At 57.2% G+C, this 19,132-nt stretch overlaps 1 protein-coding gene across 1 annotated transcript; it reads left to right on the forward strand.

Moving 5' to 3' along the window:
* Positions 1–4,905: 4,905 nt before the first annotated feature.
* On the forward strand, positions 4,906–17,487 carry INKA2 (inka box actin regulator 2). Its single transcript, XM_066204046.1, has 2 exons — positions 4,906–5,215; positions 15,736–17,487. The coding sequence occupies exons 1-2, from the start codon at positions 5,180–5,182 to the stop codon at positions 16,645–16,647; spliced, it is 948 nt and encodes a 315-aa protein (XP_066060143.1). The 5' UTR covers positions 4,906–5,179; the 3' UTR covers positions 16,648–17,487.
* The last annotated feature ends 1,645 nt before the right edge of the window (positions 17,488–19,132 follow it).

The raw sequence follows: 19,132 nt of genomic DNA on the forward strand, positions 1-19,132 counted from the left end.
GCCCTGACTGGGGGAGCTGTGTCATAATTCAACTCTGCCAATCGATCCCACAAAAGGTTTTGTTTTAACGCTCGTTCCCGTGGTAAATCCGACCTGCCCGTGCTCCGGACTTTGCTGTGAGCTCGGTGTAGGTGCTGTGAGTCACAGCACGAACAGGAATCTTCACCCTTCAGGCCTTGCTGTGCCTCAGTGACTCTCCAGCACCGAATTCCCGTTGCCGACCTTCACGTGTCAGCCCTGCCAGGAGGAATCTGCAGCTTGGCCATGACAAGGCTTTGCTTCTGCTCGCAGTAAGAGCCAAAGGAAGCGTTCCTGCTCCGAGCAGCCTTTGGAAATCTTGACATTTAATCTGAATACTCTGCAGGCAGAGTAGGTCCTGGGAAAGGATTTAGGTTAGTAAAAGAAGCAGATGAGGCATCCTTCAGAGCTGGGGTATTACTAAAATAACAGGTTCTTTTGAAGGGATATAGGCTCTAGCTTGGGGTTACAAAAATCCTTGAGGTTTTAGGACGTAGAAAAGCCCTGCTAGGGAAAATTCTTCCTCCCATACACACTGAGAGCATGTTTTATTCCTCCAAGAAAGTGCTCACCGCGTTTTTGTCCCTGCTAGAAAGTGCACATCACATGTTTGATTTTAATTCCATGCTGGACTCATTTTCCCCTGAATCTGCGTATCAATGTATCAGCTTTAGGTAAACGATGTTCTAAGACACCTCTGAGTGATGCTGCTGATGCTCAGGGTCAGGTGGTCACTATTCCAGACTATTTCAGCCCCACACCTGCAATACTCAGTGCTTGTACTAAATACTTCCCACAAATTTATCCACTTCCTCTTTTTGTTATAAATCTACTCTTGGTTTCCACCACCTGAATTCCTGTTGTGTCTCTGAAATACTGAGGTGAAATGCTCATGGATAATTTGTATTGGCTTCCAGAACTGTTGGCTTGTGTCTATTTTAGGAATACATTCACTATAGATTTGGGCATTGCTACTGCAAACAGGCACCAGCCTTGCCTTATTCCTTGCCTTCAAAGGATTTGTCTTTCAGATCTGCCAAGACATGGAATTATTCAGAGCAAATCTGGTTTACATAATATTTGTAGAATATTTTGAAAGTGAGATAATCTCATCCTCCTCAACCAGATGTTTTCAGATTAGGACAGGGAAGTTTCTCTGTTCTCTGCAGCACGTGTGAGTCACTCTTTGGAGTGTGGGACGTGTTTGTGTTTGCCCTGCCATGGAAACCGTGTTTGTTCTCTGTACAGTAGAGCCCAGGACAGTGAAAGGGCCATTGATCCCACAGAGACAGTGACTGCCTGCTCACCACCGAAAACTCACTCCGAGCACCCTGCACATCCACTTGCCCTCTGGAAAAAAACGCTGCATGCCAAGTTACCAAGGAGCAGCAAGTCCTGGGAGCAGCAGAATCTTCTCCGTTGCTTTAGTAACTGACAACTGTGGGTTTTTCCCAGCGAGTGTGGTGCGTGGAGATGTCATAAATAATGATGGTGAGGAGGAGGAGGAGGATGGTGATGCCTTTACATCCATCTAAGGCTCATTTCGGTGCCCTCCTGTGCAATGGGTTTGGTTCCTTGTCAGGCACGTTCTTCCCCAGGATCCCCAGGTTTCAGATGGAACCTCAGGCCCACGGGGAGTCACCACAGGCACGTGCAGGGGGCAGCTGCAGATGAAAGCACGCAGACCTGAGGGATCGGCTCAGAGCAGAGATTCCAGCTCTGCAGAGAGAAATGCCAGTATTTCGCTCCTGTTGTCCTCCAGACAAATAAACGTCATCCCATTTTAATCTTAGATACCAAGATTTGCTAAATTATTTTTTCAGCTCGTATGGGCAGGATCTAGGTCACGAAAAGGCAGCGAGGCGAGATGAAATCCAGTCGTGGTTCAGCACGAGGCTGCACGAGGAGCTGCTCTGGGACTCACTCCTGGCACTCCAGTGCAGGCAGAGCAGTGGCAGGGGCTGCAATTTGGCTGGAGCAGCATTGAAAGTTTTTATTTTGAGGATGGGGCACAGTGAGGCTGGGGTATGTCGGAACTTTATAAAGGCCACAAGTGCAGAGGCTGTGTGCGCTGAATTAGACTTAATGGAAGGAACAGTCAGATCTCCAGGGGTGTTTTATCTCTTTATGCACAAATATAAAACCAGACAAAGTTCTGACATTATATCCTTACCTATCCTGGCTGGTTGTTTCTGCCCCAGTGGGTTTAAACAAGGATGGATGCAATTCAGGTCATGCTGCAGCTGAAGTGGGAGGAAATTCTGAAAGGTTTGTCGTCAGTGTGCAAGAAAAGTCGAAAGGAAAGAAAATTCAGCGATAACCACGCTTGTTAGTTCAGCACAGAACAGTCACGTGGGAGCCTGGAGAAACCAGATCAATGAACTGAAAGACAACAAATGAGATGAGCCTTCAGCTGTGAGGGGATGGATGTTTCCTCAATCAGGAAGGAACGAGGCAGTTCATAGAAGTGGAATACTCCACTCTGAAGGAGTATTCTAATTTTTGCCCAAGGATCTCAGTTTTTCTTTTTATCCTGAAATAAACCATGTAGCTTTCTGCTTGAGGGTGTTTTATTCTTGGCTCTGCATTTTCTCGGAGATCTGATTTTCCACTGCACTGCACCATCTGCTCATGGTTTGCACCACGGCAGAGTGGAAGGAGTGCAGGGCCTGGCATGAGGTGCCGGTGCTGCTTTGAACCAGTTGTCTACACGCAGGAGAAAAATGCTGCTCGGTAAGGAAATCCTGCTGAGAAAATATTTCAGATTTTTTTCTCTCCTCTTGCAAGTTCCCAGGAGTTTGGAGCGCATGAATATTCTGGTCTTCTCTTTATCCTGTGCTCATGAACTCCTTTATCAGTCTCCTGGGACAGGAGCAGCCCCGGAGGCTGGAAAATGGATCAAAAAGATGTCCTTAGCAGAAGCCAGAGCCTAGAAACTCTTCCTGTTCATCTGCCAGAAGATCACAGAGTTTGGTGTCTTGCAAGAGGCACAGGAGCTTTGCAGCATCTGCCACTTGCCTTGTACACGTGCAGGTGGCCTCCTGAGTCCTCGGCATGCGCTGAGGGCAAAACGTGGTGTGAGTTCCATTTGATCCCTCCAATAACCATGGGTGTCATCTCTGCTGTCCTGCAGCAGTCAGATGTGAAAGCACCAGTTCAGCTCGGGGGTGATGCAGTGACCAGGCCTGGGGGCTGAGCTGTCCCCTTTTGCCATGTCAGGGACACTGCAGGGGCAGCTGGGTCACTCCCTGCCATCCCCTGTGCCCCCGGAGCTGCCCAGGGGCAGTCCAGCTCCTCCATCCCAGCCTCCAATCTCCCACTCCTGCCTGGCTCCTCACCCTGCCATATGCTGGGAGAGGACATCCACACCCAACCCCAGCCCCTGGGGAACAGCCAGCTGGCCAACAAATCCTGCCAGATTTCAGGGAAAAATCAGATCTTTCAGGGAAAAATCAGAGCTGGGCTAGCTGGCTGAGACTGTAAGAAAGACTCGAGACTGGCAAGTACCCACTCCCACCATGGCATGGCCTGTTGGAAGTGATACACTTTTTGATAAGGTCATTTCTTTAATAAATTAATATCTTTACTGCCCCACGTTCTACAGAGCCTCCAAGAGAGAAGCTGCTCCCTTGCTGAACAGATGGGAAATGGGAGCCCTGAAATGAGCAAAGAGACGGGAAATTTTGACCCACAATAACCCAGACGCTTGAAGGATCAATAAACATTAACTCCGGAGTGTTTTCCAAACACATGTGAAAGGGCAGATTGCAAATTTCCCATGTAAATTGGATTTTGACACAAAGGTCAGCTTTCAAAAACACTGAAACTGACTTCTATAAACAAACAAGCAAATAATCCAAATCCTATTACTTTGTATAAAAATGTTTTCCTCCAAAAAACAAAGACCTGGAGAGGCAAAAATTTTAGCCAGTCTTTGTGGAATTTATGGGGAAAAAAAACCCCCAAGTTTTTTAATCCCAAATTTGAAAACACAAACTAGCATTTCTCCTCCTATCAAGTTCTTTAGCGTTGCAGAATGACTCAGACAAACCTTGCTAAATTATCATGGGGGGCTCAGCATTTATCATCTAAACAACACGTTTTGCAAATAAGATAAGAATAATAGTTATTTGTGAGAAACACTCAAAACTCTCAACCCTTTCAGACTCAGCGCAGTTACGAAGTCTGACGATCCAAAATTGTCTGTATTTTTTTTTTTTCCCCCGGCTCGCATGTCCATCTGTCTGGTGTCCTGTGGTGAGAGGCAATATTAGAGCTTGTTGATCGGAGATAAAAGAATCCCGGTCCGACATCCCCCATAGCCCGGAGTTTTCCAGGTGCACAGACTGAAACCGCGCCTGTGGAACAGCGAGGGGAGACTGCTGTGAAAATAAAAACCCCGCTAAAGCACTGCGAGCACCGGTCTGTGCGCTCCGTGCGCTGTCCCCGACAAAGGCCCGGGGCTGTGTCCCTGTCCCCGGCCCGGGGGACACGCACGGGGGACACGGCCACGCGGCCCGCGGTCAGGACAGAACGGGGACGCCGCAAGCGGGTGGCTTTGCAATTTCTCCCGATTAAGGCCATGTAGGTTAATCCGTGCTTTTGGTGGGGTGGTCCGCGTCTGCGGAGCGACGTGCAGAACGCACAGCGCGACAAACTCCAGCGGCCAACTTGTGCCGCCAGCAGAGCCCGCTCCGGGCGCGGGCGGAGCGCTGGGCTGGCTCTGGGGAGCGCTGGGCTGGCTCTGGGGAGCGCTGGGCTGGCTCTGGGGAGCGCCCGCCGCCTCCAGCCGGGCTGCGAGCGCCGGGGCCGGGCGGGGGGATGCGGCTGCCCCCGCCCCGCCGCCCGCACACGCGGCCCCGCCGCCGCGCTGAGCGCCCTGCCCCGAGCCCTGCCCCGCGTTCTGCACCGCATCCTGCCCCGAGCCCGCCGGGCGCCCTGCCCGGCATCCTGCCCCGAGTCCAGCCCCAAACCCTGCCCCGACCCCTGCCACGCGTTCTGCCCCAAACCCTGCCCCGATCCCTGCCCCTCCGGCAGCCGCCGCCCCCCGGAGCCGCCCCGCGGACAGCCCCCGGACACCGGAGCCCCGCTGCCCTCCGGACAGCCCCCGGACTGCCCTTGTCCCCTCCCCTCCCGCGGCGGGGCCGTGCCGAGCCGGGCCATGGAGCAGCACCTGCGGCGCCTGCGGCAGGAGCTGGTAAGGGCCGGGGCTCGGGGCACCGGGGGGGACTCGGGGCACCGGGGGGGGCTCGGGGCACCGGGGGGGCTCGGGGCACCGGGGCCGCGCGGCGGGGGCGGCTTCGGGCAGGGCCCGCCCGGGGCTCGGGGTCCCGCCGCTCCCATCCCCGTCAGCCGGGCACGTCCCAGTTATGGGCGGGGGTCCCGGTTATGGGTCTGGGGTCCCATCCCCGTGAGCGGGGCAGGTCCCGGTTGTAGGTCTGGGGTCCCATCCCCGTGAGCGGGGCAGGTCCCGGTTATAGGTCTGGGGTCCCGGCTATGGGTCTGGGGTCGCGGTTATGGGTTGGGGGTCCCTGTTATGGGTCTGGGGTCCCGGTTATAGGTCTGGGGTCCCGGTTATGGGTCGGGGGTCCCGGTTATGGGTCGGGGGTCCCGCCGCTCCCATCCCCGTGAGCCGGGCAGGTCCCGGCCAGCGGCGGCCGCTGGGGTCCGTCCGTCTGTCCGGGAGAGAGCGCGGCGGGGGCGTGCGGGGGCTTTAGGGACAAGCTGCCGGCACAGGTCAGAAATCAGAGAAGCAGCCGTGGATGTGGATAGGAACAACTTTGTGGGAATCAAACGGCTGTAAAGGGAGCGCGCTGGCACCTCCGCTCGGCTGTGAAAACACTTGGCTCATAGGAAAGCCTTTGTCAGGAGCGAGCGGCGCTCCGGCCCTCCCGCCGCTCCGCCTCGGCGCTGACTCGGTCCCGGGCCGTGCTGCGGCTTGTCCGGCAGCCCGGAGGTGTTGCTGCGGGACGAGGAACTGATACTTCCCAAAATAGGCTTCCAGGGGCTCTGGCTCGGAGTTGCGTTATCCTGATAAATAGATAATGGGAACAAAAGGGGAAGACAAGGCAGGGCGAGAACGGGGCGGGGGTGAAGTCTCTGGGCGCGAGAAGCTCCGGCTTGGGCCGCAGAGGAGGCGGATTTCAGCGGGGCCGGTGCTCGCTGGAGCTCTGTACAGTGCCGGCGTTGCAGGAAACATTCCGTGTGTCACGCCGGTCCCTGCGGAGCGGGCCGGGCTCCGGCTGTGCCCAGGCTGCAGAGCCCTGTGCTCCTCCAGAGCTTGTGAAACACGGGCTGGGCCAGTGGCCTTTTCCTCTCAGTAAATGTGGCAGCAGTGACATTTGACCTGCCGGCGTTCCCAGTGTTTCCCCGGCAAACACAGGAGGTGAAAGACAAACTAAAACAAAGGGAAATGGGAGTCACTGGTGTGCTGTGCACTGAGGGTGATGAATGAAATGCAAACTGCAAACCATGTACAGAATAATCTGAGAGCTCTTGAAAATCTGAGTCAGAAGGTGAGATGGGAGAAGGAATAACTTCCAGAAGAACATCCTAAGAACAAGGTTCCTAAATCAGTGTTTTGTCTTCTAACCAATCTGGTTTTGTTATCTGAGCAGTATTTCTGTAGAGGAGCCCAAACACTGCGCCTCTGAATCTAAAACATGCCTGTTTTGTAGTGCAAAATACAACTTCTGAAGAGTCAATATATTCAACGGAAAGGCAGATCCCTCACTCTTAATGTGAAAGCCAGAAAAAAAATCCTTTAAGTGAGAAAATTCTGGCTTTTTTCAATCCTTGCAGGAATCTATTTCTTTCAGTTGTAAAAATGCAACAGTTTTTATTATATTAAAATATGTGACTGTGACTTAGCCAGGCAGAAATCTGTGTGTATGCTTGGCTTAAAAAACTGGGAAGGGGCAGTTGTCACCTTCAGCTGGACGAGCTGTGACTTGCCTGGGAGCAGCCCGGGTCTGCACGGGTTTGGTTTTCACCAGTCACATTCGTTCCCCCTCCCACCGCCCGGTTTGTGTTACTCGGGCTTTAAAACTTCCTTTCACACGGGTCCTGCAGGGATCCCGGCTGTGGGACATCCGCAGGGTGCAGCTGGCCAGGGGTCACCTCCCTCGGCCTCCCTGCAGCTGAGCAGCTCGGGCTGCAGTGAAAGTGGGAGCCGTGGCGGTGGGAACGACCAGCACCGGGATCCTGAGCAGTAACAGCCTGTAAAAATCAGCGCTGGCCCTGCAGCCTGGAGTTAAAATAGATTAATGTTTCTGCAAAGAGCAGCGAGCAGGGACAGCTGGGCCCATCTGCACCACGGGCGGTGGGAACTGGGCTCTGGAGCTGCTGCTCTGGCCCTGCCTGGCCCTTGGGTGCCCCAGAGCCACGGGCAGGAGTGGGGACAATGGCTTTGGCCGCCTGCAGCCAGTGAGTGGGGCACGGGGGAGTCCGGCCCCGGGCATCCCATGGAATTAGGAACCCACAGTGCCCAGTCCTGCTGTGCAGGGGGGTCCTGCACAACTTCCCTCGGTGAGGAGCCGGGTTTATTAGGGCTGCTCAGTGTCACATGGCGAGGTTAGAGACTGTCCCATCAGCAGAGGTTTAGTTTGTCTCGGCGCAGGCAGCCTCTGGTTTGGTAAACCAGACTTCTGGCCAGTTTTGAGGAGGGGATTTTCTCAAAAAACAGTGGATGTTGGCCCAGCTCCCAAGGAAAGGTTATCTTCCAGTGCAACCCAGTCCCCCACCACTGTGAGATAGGAGGGTTCCAGCTCTGTTTTTCCTTTCCCTCACTTTGTTTATTAAAAGCACATTTAATTTCTGTGTGCTTGTCCGGGGCTGCTGGTGTCACCTGTGCCCCGGGAGCACAGCGAGCCGTGCCAGGCAGGGCCATGCTGACCCTGCCCCTCCCGTTTCCTCCGGGAAAGCTCTGCCAGGGCTCCCGAGGATCAATCTGACCCCTTTCAGTCAGAGAGGGAGATCTCGCGTCCCAGCCGCGTGTTTTCCATTGTAAGCTGATCGTTTCTGGCATGTGTGGTGTCCCTTTGACTGGAATTCATTCAGAAGCTCCCTCGTGCAAACGCTGGGCAGGCAGGGGAGGCTCAGCTGACACAGCCCTTCGCGGCCCGCGGGATCAGGGCAGCTCTGCTGGGCCGGGATCTGCCCCGGCTCACTCCAGCCCCTGTTCCCCACGCCCTGTGCCGGCTCTTTGCGCCTCAGCCCTTGTTCTCCTCCGGGGAGTCTCGGGGATTTGTGGGCGCACTGTGGCCTGTGGGAACGTGCAGCGCTGGTTTGTGGCTGTGCTGATGGGATGAGCTGTGCTGCTGCACTGCTGTCACCTGTGCTTGCAGTGGCGGCTGTGAGATGCGCCCCAGAGCTCGGGCACGAGCCGTTCGTGCCGTTAATCGCCGTCCCCAGAGCCCTCCTGGCCGTACCCCTGCCCTGGGAATCTGCAGACCTCGTCCTGGGGCACAGCAGGGCTGTGCCTGCTCCCCCGGCCACAGGGCACAGTGAGTTATCCCAGCTGGGAGATCAGATGGAGCAGGAGTTGTCTTGCCGAGGGATCAGCAGGGAGCAGTTCCATTTCCGTGCCCTCGCCGCACGTGGCAGTGCTCGCTGCCCGGACACCAGCTCAGCCGGCATTGGTGTGCAGCAGCAGCACTCACGGCCCGTGGGCTGGGGGCTTGGGGCTGGTCTGCAGCTCGGGTAAATCTTGGTTTTCAGTCTGGGGACTGCTGAGTGCAGGGGGCAGATTTTCCTGCCACGCTGGGTGTGTGTGGCTGTAACAGGCGAGGGGGCACAGCCACCTCAGCTGTGCTTGGAACTTTGCTTGGACTGTTTTGGTCTTTCGGGTGAATCCAGGACGTATCTGGGGTTTCTGCTGCTTTCTTCTGGGAGGAAAAGTATTTAAGGCACCACTCTGGCTTGAACTTCTAATGTTCTCCCTGCACATTTGTCATAAATGCATTGAATTACCGAGTTTGATAGAGTCTGACTCCCTCCTTACATTAATTTATGTCCCGGTAGACAATGTTTCTTGCTATGAATATCCTGCAGGAATAGAACATTTGGTCTGAGTGAAAAATACAGCCAATTATTTTTACTCTTTGTCTCCCAGTGGGTCCTGTTCCGGTAACTGTGTCACGCTCCGAGAGGAGCTGCTGTGTTTTCATTGCTGCTCCCTCTGGAGAGGCAGCTCGGGGCTTTGCAGTCTGTGAGGCACAAATGGCAGCCCCGAGGGTGCGGGGTCACTGCTCAGGGGCAGCAGGTGGGAGCAGGCAGCCCCATGTGTGTCTGCTGCTGCAGGTCCCTTTCTGCGGGGTTTACCCAGAAAATTTACCAGAAGGCTGGGGGGTTGTCACGGGATCTCGATCCTTGGTGTTCCTGAGGGGAAGGTGCAAAGGAGTGACTCGGCAGCAGATGTCCTGTCACGGGTAACTGGGGAGAGAAGGCACTCACGGGCTTTGTCCTCTGGGTTATTTCCAGAGCAGTCACCTAAGGAGGAGGATGGATTTTTTTTTTTCAGACTCCCAGCTTCACATAATCAGGAATGTTGAAGAGCGGATTGCCAGGGAAGCGGGTCCAGGCTGAGAACTGACACTTTTCACCATCATCCTCAGTGGGCAGCCTGTCCATCGAGGCCTGTGGTCTCTCTTATCCTCGGGTTGTCAGTAAAAGCCTGAAGGTTGGAGTTATTTTTGGCCCCTTTTTACCCTGTTTGAGGAGAGTTGATTTTTCTGATTTGCCTTTACGCACAGGGAGTGTGGCTGGGAAGCAGAGAACAATATCCTTGCAGTGGGCAGGAAGGTGGATGAGGGAGTGATGTGTGTGAACCGCGTCTTTCCTGGGTAACATCTGCTCAGGATCCATTGAAATTGTCGTGAGGGGGAGCCCCGGGTCCAGCCTCAGCATCCTTCCTCTGCCAGATAACCCGTGAGCTGACAGTCACCATCCCCACGAACACCCAACACGCCCTGGGGAGACCGGAGCTGAAAGGGAGACTTGAAATTATTGCGATAAAGTGCAAGGGCTGAAAGACAACGGCAGGCCCTGGGCATCCTCCGGGGCAAGGGGAAGCCAGGTGGGCCGTGGAGCTCTGTGAGAGCCGTGCAGCAGGGCTGTGCCCAGCCACAGCTGCAGCCCTGCTGGAGATTAATCCAGTTAGTGACCCAGAGGGAAACACAGGAACGATATGATCAGCTCAGCAGTTCTAAAATAATTTCAGTCTCTGTTATGTCATCTGCTTTAAATACCGATTGTTTGGTGCTGGCCCTGCTGCCCGTCAGAACTATTATTAAGAACTATTCGCCATTTGTTCTTTCCTGTCCTCTTAGCAATAACTTCCTCCCTGTGCACGTCTTTTCCCTTGGAGCTGGACATCTGTCTTCCTCCTCGCTGGGACAAACACACTCAGGGCTCCTCTTCCCAGCTGTGTCCCAGGGTTTTCCTTTTCACCAGCATCACAAAGCTGCTGCAGGCAGATGTGTGGATGGGCTGGGAGTGCAGACATTCTAGCGGTGGCTCCAGGAGATCCTTTGGAGATCCTTTGGAACAGGATTCTGAGAGCTGGTGAAGGGAGGTGTTAACAGAAAAACATCAGTTCCCAAAGTGCCTGGGAAAAACCACTCATTTACCTGGGAGGGGACAGGGAAAATGTCCCCTGTTTGTCGATCTCGGGGATCTGAGGCTGGATTTGATGAAATGCCAGGGGCTGCCGGAGGAGGTTCCGTGGGGCAGGCTCTGCTCCTGCTCTTCACTCAGTGCTGGGAGGTCACTGCCTCACCGGCTGTGTGGGGCAGTTGTGGGGTGTTGTTTGGGGGCTGAGGAGACCATGGAAAGGGCGATTCCAAAGCAAGTGGTGCCTTTGCTGCTCAGGATGGGGCATTTCCAGTGCAAAAACCACTCTATATATGAGCTCTGGCAGGTTTTAGTTTGGTTCCCCTCCGTGTTGAATATTCCCCGGTGGTCATTTGAAAGCGGAATTTTGAATTTTGCACTTTGGTTTTCAGTGCTTGGGGTGTCTGTGGTTTGAGCTTTGCTTTGGAGGAGCACTGAGGCAGAGCTCAGGGTCACACCTGCACAGGAGGGCTGGGCCAGGTAACACCTCAGCGTGGAGACAGGAACCTCTCCCGGCACACAGCAGTCCCAGGCACTGAAGGGGAACACAGCCCTGTGAGTACTTGTCTTGCTTTAGAAGGCATGAGTTGGCTTGTGCAGAATTAGACACAAAATTCTTCATGCCAATTTTTAGGGATTGCAAAAGTTTCGGGAATAATGAGATCCAATTTGAGGCATCTGATTTTTTTTTTTTAACTGGTAATGGAGAGAGATTTGGATGTCTGCAAGTTGTCATGGTTCTGAGAGGGCTTTTTTTGGAAGCAGAGGAGCCAAACAAGCACTCCTATTGAAGGGCAGAGTGTCTCAGATTAGACACCCTGGAAATGCTGCTGGGTTTGTGCACCCTGAGCAGGGAGCAGCAGGAGGCGGAGGGGAGGGGAGGGCAGGTTCTGTGCAGGAGGGAGAGAGGAGGGCAGCTCCTGTGCAGCCCCAGTGCAGTAGGAGGAGGAGAGAGCAGCCCCTGTGCAGCCCCAGTGCAGGAGGGAGAGGGGAGGGCAGCCCCTGTGCAGGAGGGAGAGGGGAGGGCAGCCCCTGTGCAGCCCCTGTGCAGCTCCTGTGCAGTAGGAAGAGGGGAGGGCAGCCCCTGTGCAGCCCCTGTGCAGCCCCTGTGCAGGAGGCAGAGGGGAGGGCAGCTCCTGTGCAGCCCCAGTGCAGGAGGCAGAGGGGAGGGCAGCCCCTGTGCAGCCCCTGTGCAGGAGGCAGAGGGGAGGGCAGCCCCTGTGCAGCCCCAGTGCAGGAGGCAGAGGGGAGGGCAGCCCCTGTGCAGCCCCAGCCTGGCAGTGTTCCTGCCCCCGTGCCCTGCAGCCCCCTGGCCCCACGGCAGGTGGGGTTTGCAGCCCACCGGGGCCCAGCCGAGCCTCTCCTCATGCCCGGCTTACATAAGGGCCCTTGCGTAAGCCCAGCACGGCCGGGGTCTCTCTCCAGGCCACGTGGAGGCTCTCTGGGGTTCTGTGTCACGTTCATGCTCTGTTTGCAATCCAGTTCACCACAGATTTGAGTTCCTTCTGCATGAAGTGTGTGAGCAAGAGCCGGGGAGGCTGCAAGGGCTCCCCTCAGCCTGGAGTTCCACCACCTCCAGCAGTGCATCCATTTGATTTCCAGCCCAACCTGCAGAATTACTTGCAGAGTCCCTTTTTCCTCTCACAGCCCAGGTAGTTCAGTCCTGACCCTCTGCCAGGGGGGTGATCTCTCTTCTCTGGGACATTGTTCCTTTTCTGGAGAGTCTCAGAGAAGCCAGTCTGAACTTGGGAGAGCTGAGATCTTGGCAGGGAGGAGGGGCTGGCAGTTAGACACTAGGGAAGGTTTATTTTTCCTCCAGAATTTTCTTTCCTAGGTGAGTACTCTGAATTGCAGGTGGGTGGAATCCAAGCCCCGCAGGCTGTTGGGTCACCAGGCAGTGACTTCACTTTGGGCTGGGCTCCCCTCGCTCTCCAGTCTGTAAAAGACTGAGCAGATACCACGAGGAGCAGAAGATAAAGCACAGGGGGTTGGTTTGCCTCATTCTTTAACTTGCACAACCCGAAATTACAGCAGCGTTTGCCAGCAGAGTTAAAAGTCTCAGGATGTTGCAAACCCCGTCGCTGCTGGTGGGATCCACATTGCAGGAGGGGCACTGCAGGGTGGGATTCACCCCTCCAGGGCTGGCCAGGGGGGCAGGAGAGATCAGAGCCCAAAGCCTGCTCTGCTCCCTGTGCTGTGGGGGCAGCTCAGCCCAGCCATCCCCAGCCCTGTCACTCACGGGAGAGATTTCCACGGAGGAAAACATCCCCTCTCCTCCTCCAGCAGCTCAGCCCAGCCATCCCCAGCCCTGCCACTCACGGGAGAGATTTCCACGGAGGAAAACATCCCCTCTCCTCCTCCAGCAGCTCAGCCCAGCCATCCCCAGCTCTGTCATCCACAGGAGAGCTTTCCATGGAGGAAAACATCCCTTATCCTCCTCCAGCAGCTCAGCCCAGCCATCCCCAGCTCTGTCATCCACAGGAGAGCTTTCCATGGAGGAAAACATCCCCTCACCTTCTCAGGCTCCCCAGTCTGGCCCTGGCACTGGATTTGGCAACCCCAGCCCGTTTGTTCAGAGGGAGAAGTGCTGGCTTTGGGCTCAGGTCTGTTCGTGCCTGTGAGGGGCGAGCCCAGCGCTGCCCAGGAAGGGTTAATTGGGTTAATTCTGCCTGGGTGTACCTGGCTGGGCCCGGCAGGGCTGTCCCGGGCCAGGGCTGTCCCGGGGCAGGAGCTGGGGCAGGGGGAGCACAGCCCGGGGCAGGGGGAGCACAGCCCGGGGCAGGAGCTGGGGCAGGGGGAGCACAGCCCGGGGCAGGGGGAGCACAGCCCGGGGCAGGGGGAGCACAGCCCGGGGCAGGAGCCAGGGCAGGGGGAGCACAGCCCGGGGCAGGAGCCGGGGCAGGGGGAGCACAGCCCGGGGCAGGGGGAGCACAGCCCGGGGCAGGGGGAGCACAGCCCGGGGCAGGAGCCGGGGCAGGGGGAGCACAGCCCGGGGCAGGAGGAGCACAGCCCGGGGCAGGGGGAGCACAGCCCGGGGCAGGGGGAGCACAGCCCGGGGCAGGAGCCAGGGCAGGGGGAGCACAGCCCGGGGCAGGGGGAGCACAGCCCGGGGCAGGGGGAGCACAGCCCGGGGCAGGAGCCAGGGCAGGGGGAGCACAGCCCGGGGCAGGAGCCGGGGCAGGGGGAGCACAGCCCGGGGCAGGAGGAGCCTGCTCTCCCCAGGGCGCGATTACCGCCGGGGGATTTGGTGGGAAGCGGCCAATGAGGGGCCAGGCTGGCTCCAAATCCAGCTTTTTCCAAAGCCCCAGATAGAACAGACTGCCATTAATGAGGCAAGAAGGGTTAGGACGAGCAGCCTTACAGCAGATCTGGAGAGGTAAGGTGAGGGTTCTGGCTGAGGCCCCAGCTCGGTGTGGGAACCTGGAGCTTGGTGGGGCTGCAGTTGGGGCATCATTTGCACGTCTGCAGCAGGAGTTTATTCGCTGATGTTCAGAAATGCCATAGCTGGAGGCTCTGGGTGCTGGAATCAGGAAGCTGAGCACAGATTTTCTGTGTCTTTGAAGCTGTGTGCTCATTCCGGGTGACAAACAAGTTTCTTGAGAGAAAAGCTCTGAAAAATGACTGTAACCTGCTGGTGAGTTTAGTTTTAGGTTCTGGGGTTTGGGATGGGTGTTTCTGATCAGAAACTGTTGAGCAGTTCCCATTCAGGGAGCTGTGTTGTCACAGTTTTCTGATGGCTGCTCTTCCTCGCTGCTCAGCTCCACGCACAGGGATGGAAATAGGGCAAATAATTGAACCAGCTTAGTTAAAATGAAGGAGATGTAGAAAATAAAGCTGGGTAATGTAAAGCTGACCCTAAGAAAAAAAAGACTGGCCTTTTCCACCCTGATCTTGAGATCTGTTGCTGTAGAAAAAATGGTGATGGGGCTTTTACACCGCTGGTGAGAGCGTAGGCTGAGGGGTAATCTCCTCTGCAAACCGCCCCAGCCCAGCGTGACACGGCCCTGCCAGCCCCTGCTGTTCTCTCCTCCCCTGCCCGCTCCCCGTCCTGCTAAAAAAGATCAGTGGCAGCTGTTGGGAAGTGGAGCCCGTTTGCTTTTCTGGTGCCGCTTTGGGAATATGATCCAGACCCTGCACGGGAGAGAGAAAAGCAGCAGAGCGAGAGGGAACAGGGGGAGTTGGGAAGCTCTGGAGAATTTCTTGCTTATTTTAAGCCTGGTGCAGAAAGTTCAATCTTTGTAGTGAGGCTCAGGGATGGAGCAGAACTGCCACTAAAGGTCCTGGCCTGGCAGTCAAAGAATTCCTGGTTGAATGTAAGTAACCCGAGAGCTCGTTGGTTGTTCCGTGCAGGATTTCCAGCGCACTGAAATGTCTTTGATTGTCCTCCAGCGAGTGGTGCCTGTGCTGAGGGCACTGAGAGCTGGAAATGTGTGATGGAGTAACAATTTAATTCTTCCTGGGGTTTATTTTTAATCTAATCGGGCACTCCGGGTAAGGAAGGCAGGCTCTGTTCTGGCTCCTGGTTTCGGCTGGTGGCAGTGCACAAAAGACTCAAAAGCACAAGAATATCCTGATCTTGGCGGCAGCCAAAGCCATTCATAATTCTACACCCTGGGCTTCTGCCAAGCAATTAATGGAAATTCAAACTCTTTATTTTTGTTGTCAGGTCAAACAGCCCACTTCTGTCAGCTCCTCTTATTCCCAGAGGGACACTCCTAGAAAAACCTAAGGACAGTCGGGGCTGGCTGAAGTGGGTGTAGTGCAGGTGGGGTGTGTGCTCAGGAGGGAGGACATGGCCCAGAGAGCTGCTCAGCCCTGCTCTGCTGCCCCGTGCTGCTGCTCTGCCCTGGGGACACTGACCACTGGGGACACTGACCCACTGGGGACACTGACCATTGGGGACACTGACCCACTGGGGACAATGCTGGGGACAATGCTGGGGACACTGCTGGGGACACTGCTGGGACACTGACCACTGGGGACACTGACCACTGGGGACACTGACCCACTGGGAACAATGCTGGGGACAATGCTGGGGACAATGCTGGGGACACTGCTGGGACACTGCCCCGCTGGGGACACTGACGGTGTGCTCTCCCCCCGCAGCTGTCCATGAAGGAGGTGGGCGACGGGCTGCACGAGCAGATGACCTGCATGATGGGCGCCCTGCAGGAGCTGAAGCTGCTGCAGGTGCAGACGGCCCTGGAGCACCTGGACATCTCGGGGCGCCGCGGCAGCGCGGGGCCCGGGCAGGACTCGGGGCCGGGGGGGGCACAGGGACGCTGCCCCCCTGCTGCCCCCGTGTCCCGCCCCGCGGCGTTCCCGGAGCCTGAGCAGCCCCCGGAGCCCCCGTCCTGCTCCCGCAGCCTCCGCAGGGAGGGGCCGTGCCCCCCACACGGACCCGGCCCCGTGTCCGGCGGGGCCGAGCACGGCCAGCCCCGGACTCGGGGCTGCAGCAGCCAGGGCACGGCCGGGGGGTGGCCCCCGAGCCAGGAGCGCCCGGGCTGTGACGACGGCCACGACTGGACGTCGTCCCTGATGTCCCAGAGCAGGAACCGGCAGCCGCTGGTGCTGGGAGACAACATCTTTGCAGACTTGGTGGGGAACTGGCTGGACCTGCCCGAGCTGGATAAGAAGGGGGAGAAGGGCGAGGCGTCCCTGGCCGTGAGCAGGTCCCAGGAGCTCTGCAGGAAGTTCTCCCTCACGGCCAACATCTTCAAGAAGTTCCTGAGGAGCGTCCGGCCGGACCGGGACAGGCTGCTCAAGGAGAAACCCTGCTGGCTTCCTCCTGAGGACAAACAGCCCCAGATCTCCAAGAGGTCCAAAAAGATGAGCAAACTCAAGGGGACGTTTTATCTGCCCCTGCACGGGAACCTGCAGAGCCACCACGGCAAAGCAGAGCGGTGCCCCAGGGCAGACGGCCGCAGTGAGCACCCCAAAATCGGCACCAGGAAAGTCCACGAGCCCAGAGACTACAGCCAGGCGGGGTTTGACATCAACACGGCCGTCTGGGTCTGAGCCTGGCCCTGCCCGGCATTTCCACACCCACCACCGGCTGCGGCCACACTCACCTTCGCGGGAGCCTCCCGAGCTCTCCACAGGGACAGGAGTCCTGCAGAACGTCCTGCACATGGAATTTCTGGAGAACTTCAGCTTCAGGGTCTGCCTGAGCAGCAGCTGGCACAGCCCACGTGGGGAGACCTTTATTGACAAAAATAATCCAAATCTTTAGCAGCTTTAGGGTGAGTGGGGCCACAGGTGAGCAGCTGCTGGTGCCAGGCCCATCCCATCATCTCCAACTCTGGCTGCAGCACAAATCCCACGGTGTGCATGTGTGTGTGTGTGTGTGCAAATAGATATATATATAGTTTTGTTAAAAAAATCTATTCCTGCTTGTGTGCACTTGAAACTGGTTGTAAACCAGGCATCCCAAGCCTTGTACCTGAAGCACTTGTTATTTAAGTGGAAAGAAATAAGTTTGAATTTATGAGACTTGAACAATTGCTGAGTGGGGGGCACACCCCCAGCTTTGGGGGGGCTGCCCCCTAAACTGCACCCCTGGTGCCCTCCCAGCATCTCTCCCCGCCCTGCCAGGTACTCCAGGGCGGCACCAGGCTCCTTCCGAGGGTCTGTGACCTGGGGGTCTCGGTGGCTTTGCCCCTCCCCCCTCCCCTTGTCCCTGTGGATCTCTCCAGGTACAACTTTGCTGAAGTTCACTGTTGGATTTTCACCCCAAGTTCAGTCCCCCAGTTCTCGTTGTGTTCCCTGTTGCTGTTGTACAAACCTCGTCTGGACAGAACCAAGTTCTGCAGTGTCCGGCTCTCCAAGAGTTTCCAATAAAGTGGCATCAGTCTGGTCTCTGCTGTGGGACAGCCTCGTCTCTTCTCTCCCTCTGGGCACTTCCCTGGCCGTGCCCAGCTGGGATCAGGCACTTTGGGGAGCAGCCAGGAGAGTTTCCATCCCAGGAGAGGCTGTAAATCAGGGCAGGGCTCCCTGCCCAGGTGCCAGCACTGCTCCAGAGGCACAGGCCCTGCACATCCCCTGCACAGTCCCTGCAGCCCCTGCACAGCCCCTGCAGAGCCCCTGAACCCCCTGCAGAGCCCCTGCAGAGCCCCTGAACCCCCTGCACAGCCCCTGCAGAGCCCCTGCACATCCCCTGAACCCCCTGCACATCCCCTGAACCCCCTGCACATCCCCTGAACCCCCTGCACATCCCCTGAACCCCCTGCACAGCCCCTGCAGCCCCTGCACATCCCCGAGAGCCTCCAGGGCTCCCTCAGCTCCCTGATCCCTCCTGCCTCCCCAGCAGGGGCACGGGCAGAGGGACAGAGGTCTGGGGGAGCAGCTGCTGCCCGGGGAGAGCCTCAGCGGCCGCCAGCCCCGGGCTGGAGGAGGGGACAGGCCGGGGGTCCTGCCCCAGCGAGCACAGAGCCCCGTGGTGGCTCCGCAGCCCCAGCAGGTGCTGGTGCCTGCAGCGGGGTCGTGTTCCACAACCTGTTCCCCTCACTCCCACTTCAGGAGGGGCTTAGGAGCCGGCAGGGGGATTCTTTTTTCTTTTTTGAACGCGCAACTCTACTCCTGCTGTAACTTCCCGGGGCAGAGAGGCCAGTGGGGCACAGGCGTGGAGGCAGAATTCTTTTTCTCCTTCGCAAATTAAATATAGGCACAAGGCCGGCCCTGCTTGTGCCCATACAAGGAGAGGAGCAGGGCAGCACCGAGCCCGGCACTCGTGCAGGAACCTGAGCAAGCTTTTGTCTTTCCTCCTCGTGGGCTCCAGGGCTGCTGGTTCCCCCTTCGTGATTCCTCCGCATGCTGGAAGGCTGTTTGCAAAGCGCTTTGTTTTCCTCCTCTTTTATCAGCAGCTCATCCTGTTTGTTACCTCCCTGCTCCTTTCCAGAGGGTCGGCAGAGACAAGGAGTTTTCCAGAGGGAGGAGAAGCTTTTGCTGCCCCAGGCTCAGTCCCTGGGGAGGGTGGGCTCACTCCAGGCGCAGCCCGGGGGTCCCAGCCCGGAGCCCTGGGGCACACCCCGCCGTGCCCCCGGCACCGAAGGCTGAGCCCGGGGTGTGGGCTCTGCGGGACGGTGCTGGGGGGATTTGCCCAGGAGAGCTGAGCGCTCCCGCCTGGGGCCCTGAGCTCAGCCCGGCATCGCCCTCAGGCGTGATGGGCAGTGCTGGGGCCAGGCTGAGCTGGCACGGGTGACATCTGGGATGGAGGTGAGGGACACGTTTCTGCAGCCAGGGCTGCCACGGGCACCCAGCCCTGGCTCCACACGCCGGCGTGGCTGAGCGCTGGCTCCGGCCCATGTGGCCTAATGGGAAGAGAGGATTTAGCTCTTAACGTCAATCCAGGGCTTTTCCAGGAGCTGCTCCTGCTCGGCCTCCCCGGGCTTTCCCTTCCCGGTGCCCACACCCCGGGCCAGATGGCCTCCAGAAGGTTCCCGAATGTGCCCGTAATTAAAAAGCCTTGATTTTCAAAACCATTTCACAGCTTACCCTTCTGACA

The sequence above is a fragment of the Chamaea fasciata genome, unplaced genomic scaffold (assembly GCF_029207755.1).
Source record: "Chamaea fasciata isolate MVZ Bird 193981 ecotype frontalis unplaced genomic scaffold, bChaFas1.0.hap1 SCAF_25, whole genome shotgun sequence".
Lineage (NCBI taxonomy): Eukaryota > Metazoa > Chordata > Aves > Passeriformes > Sylviidae > Chamaea > Chamaea fasciata.

Coding starts and splice junctions, on each gene's coding strand:
- INKA2 (XM_066204046.1), top strand. CDS start 5,180: ATGGAGCAGCACCTGCGGCGCCTGCGGCAGGAGCTG. Junction 5,216..15,735: donor GGCGCCTGCGGCAGGAGCTG/GTAAGGGCCGGG, acceptor CTCCCCCCGCAG/CTGTCCATGAAGGAGGTGGG.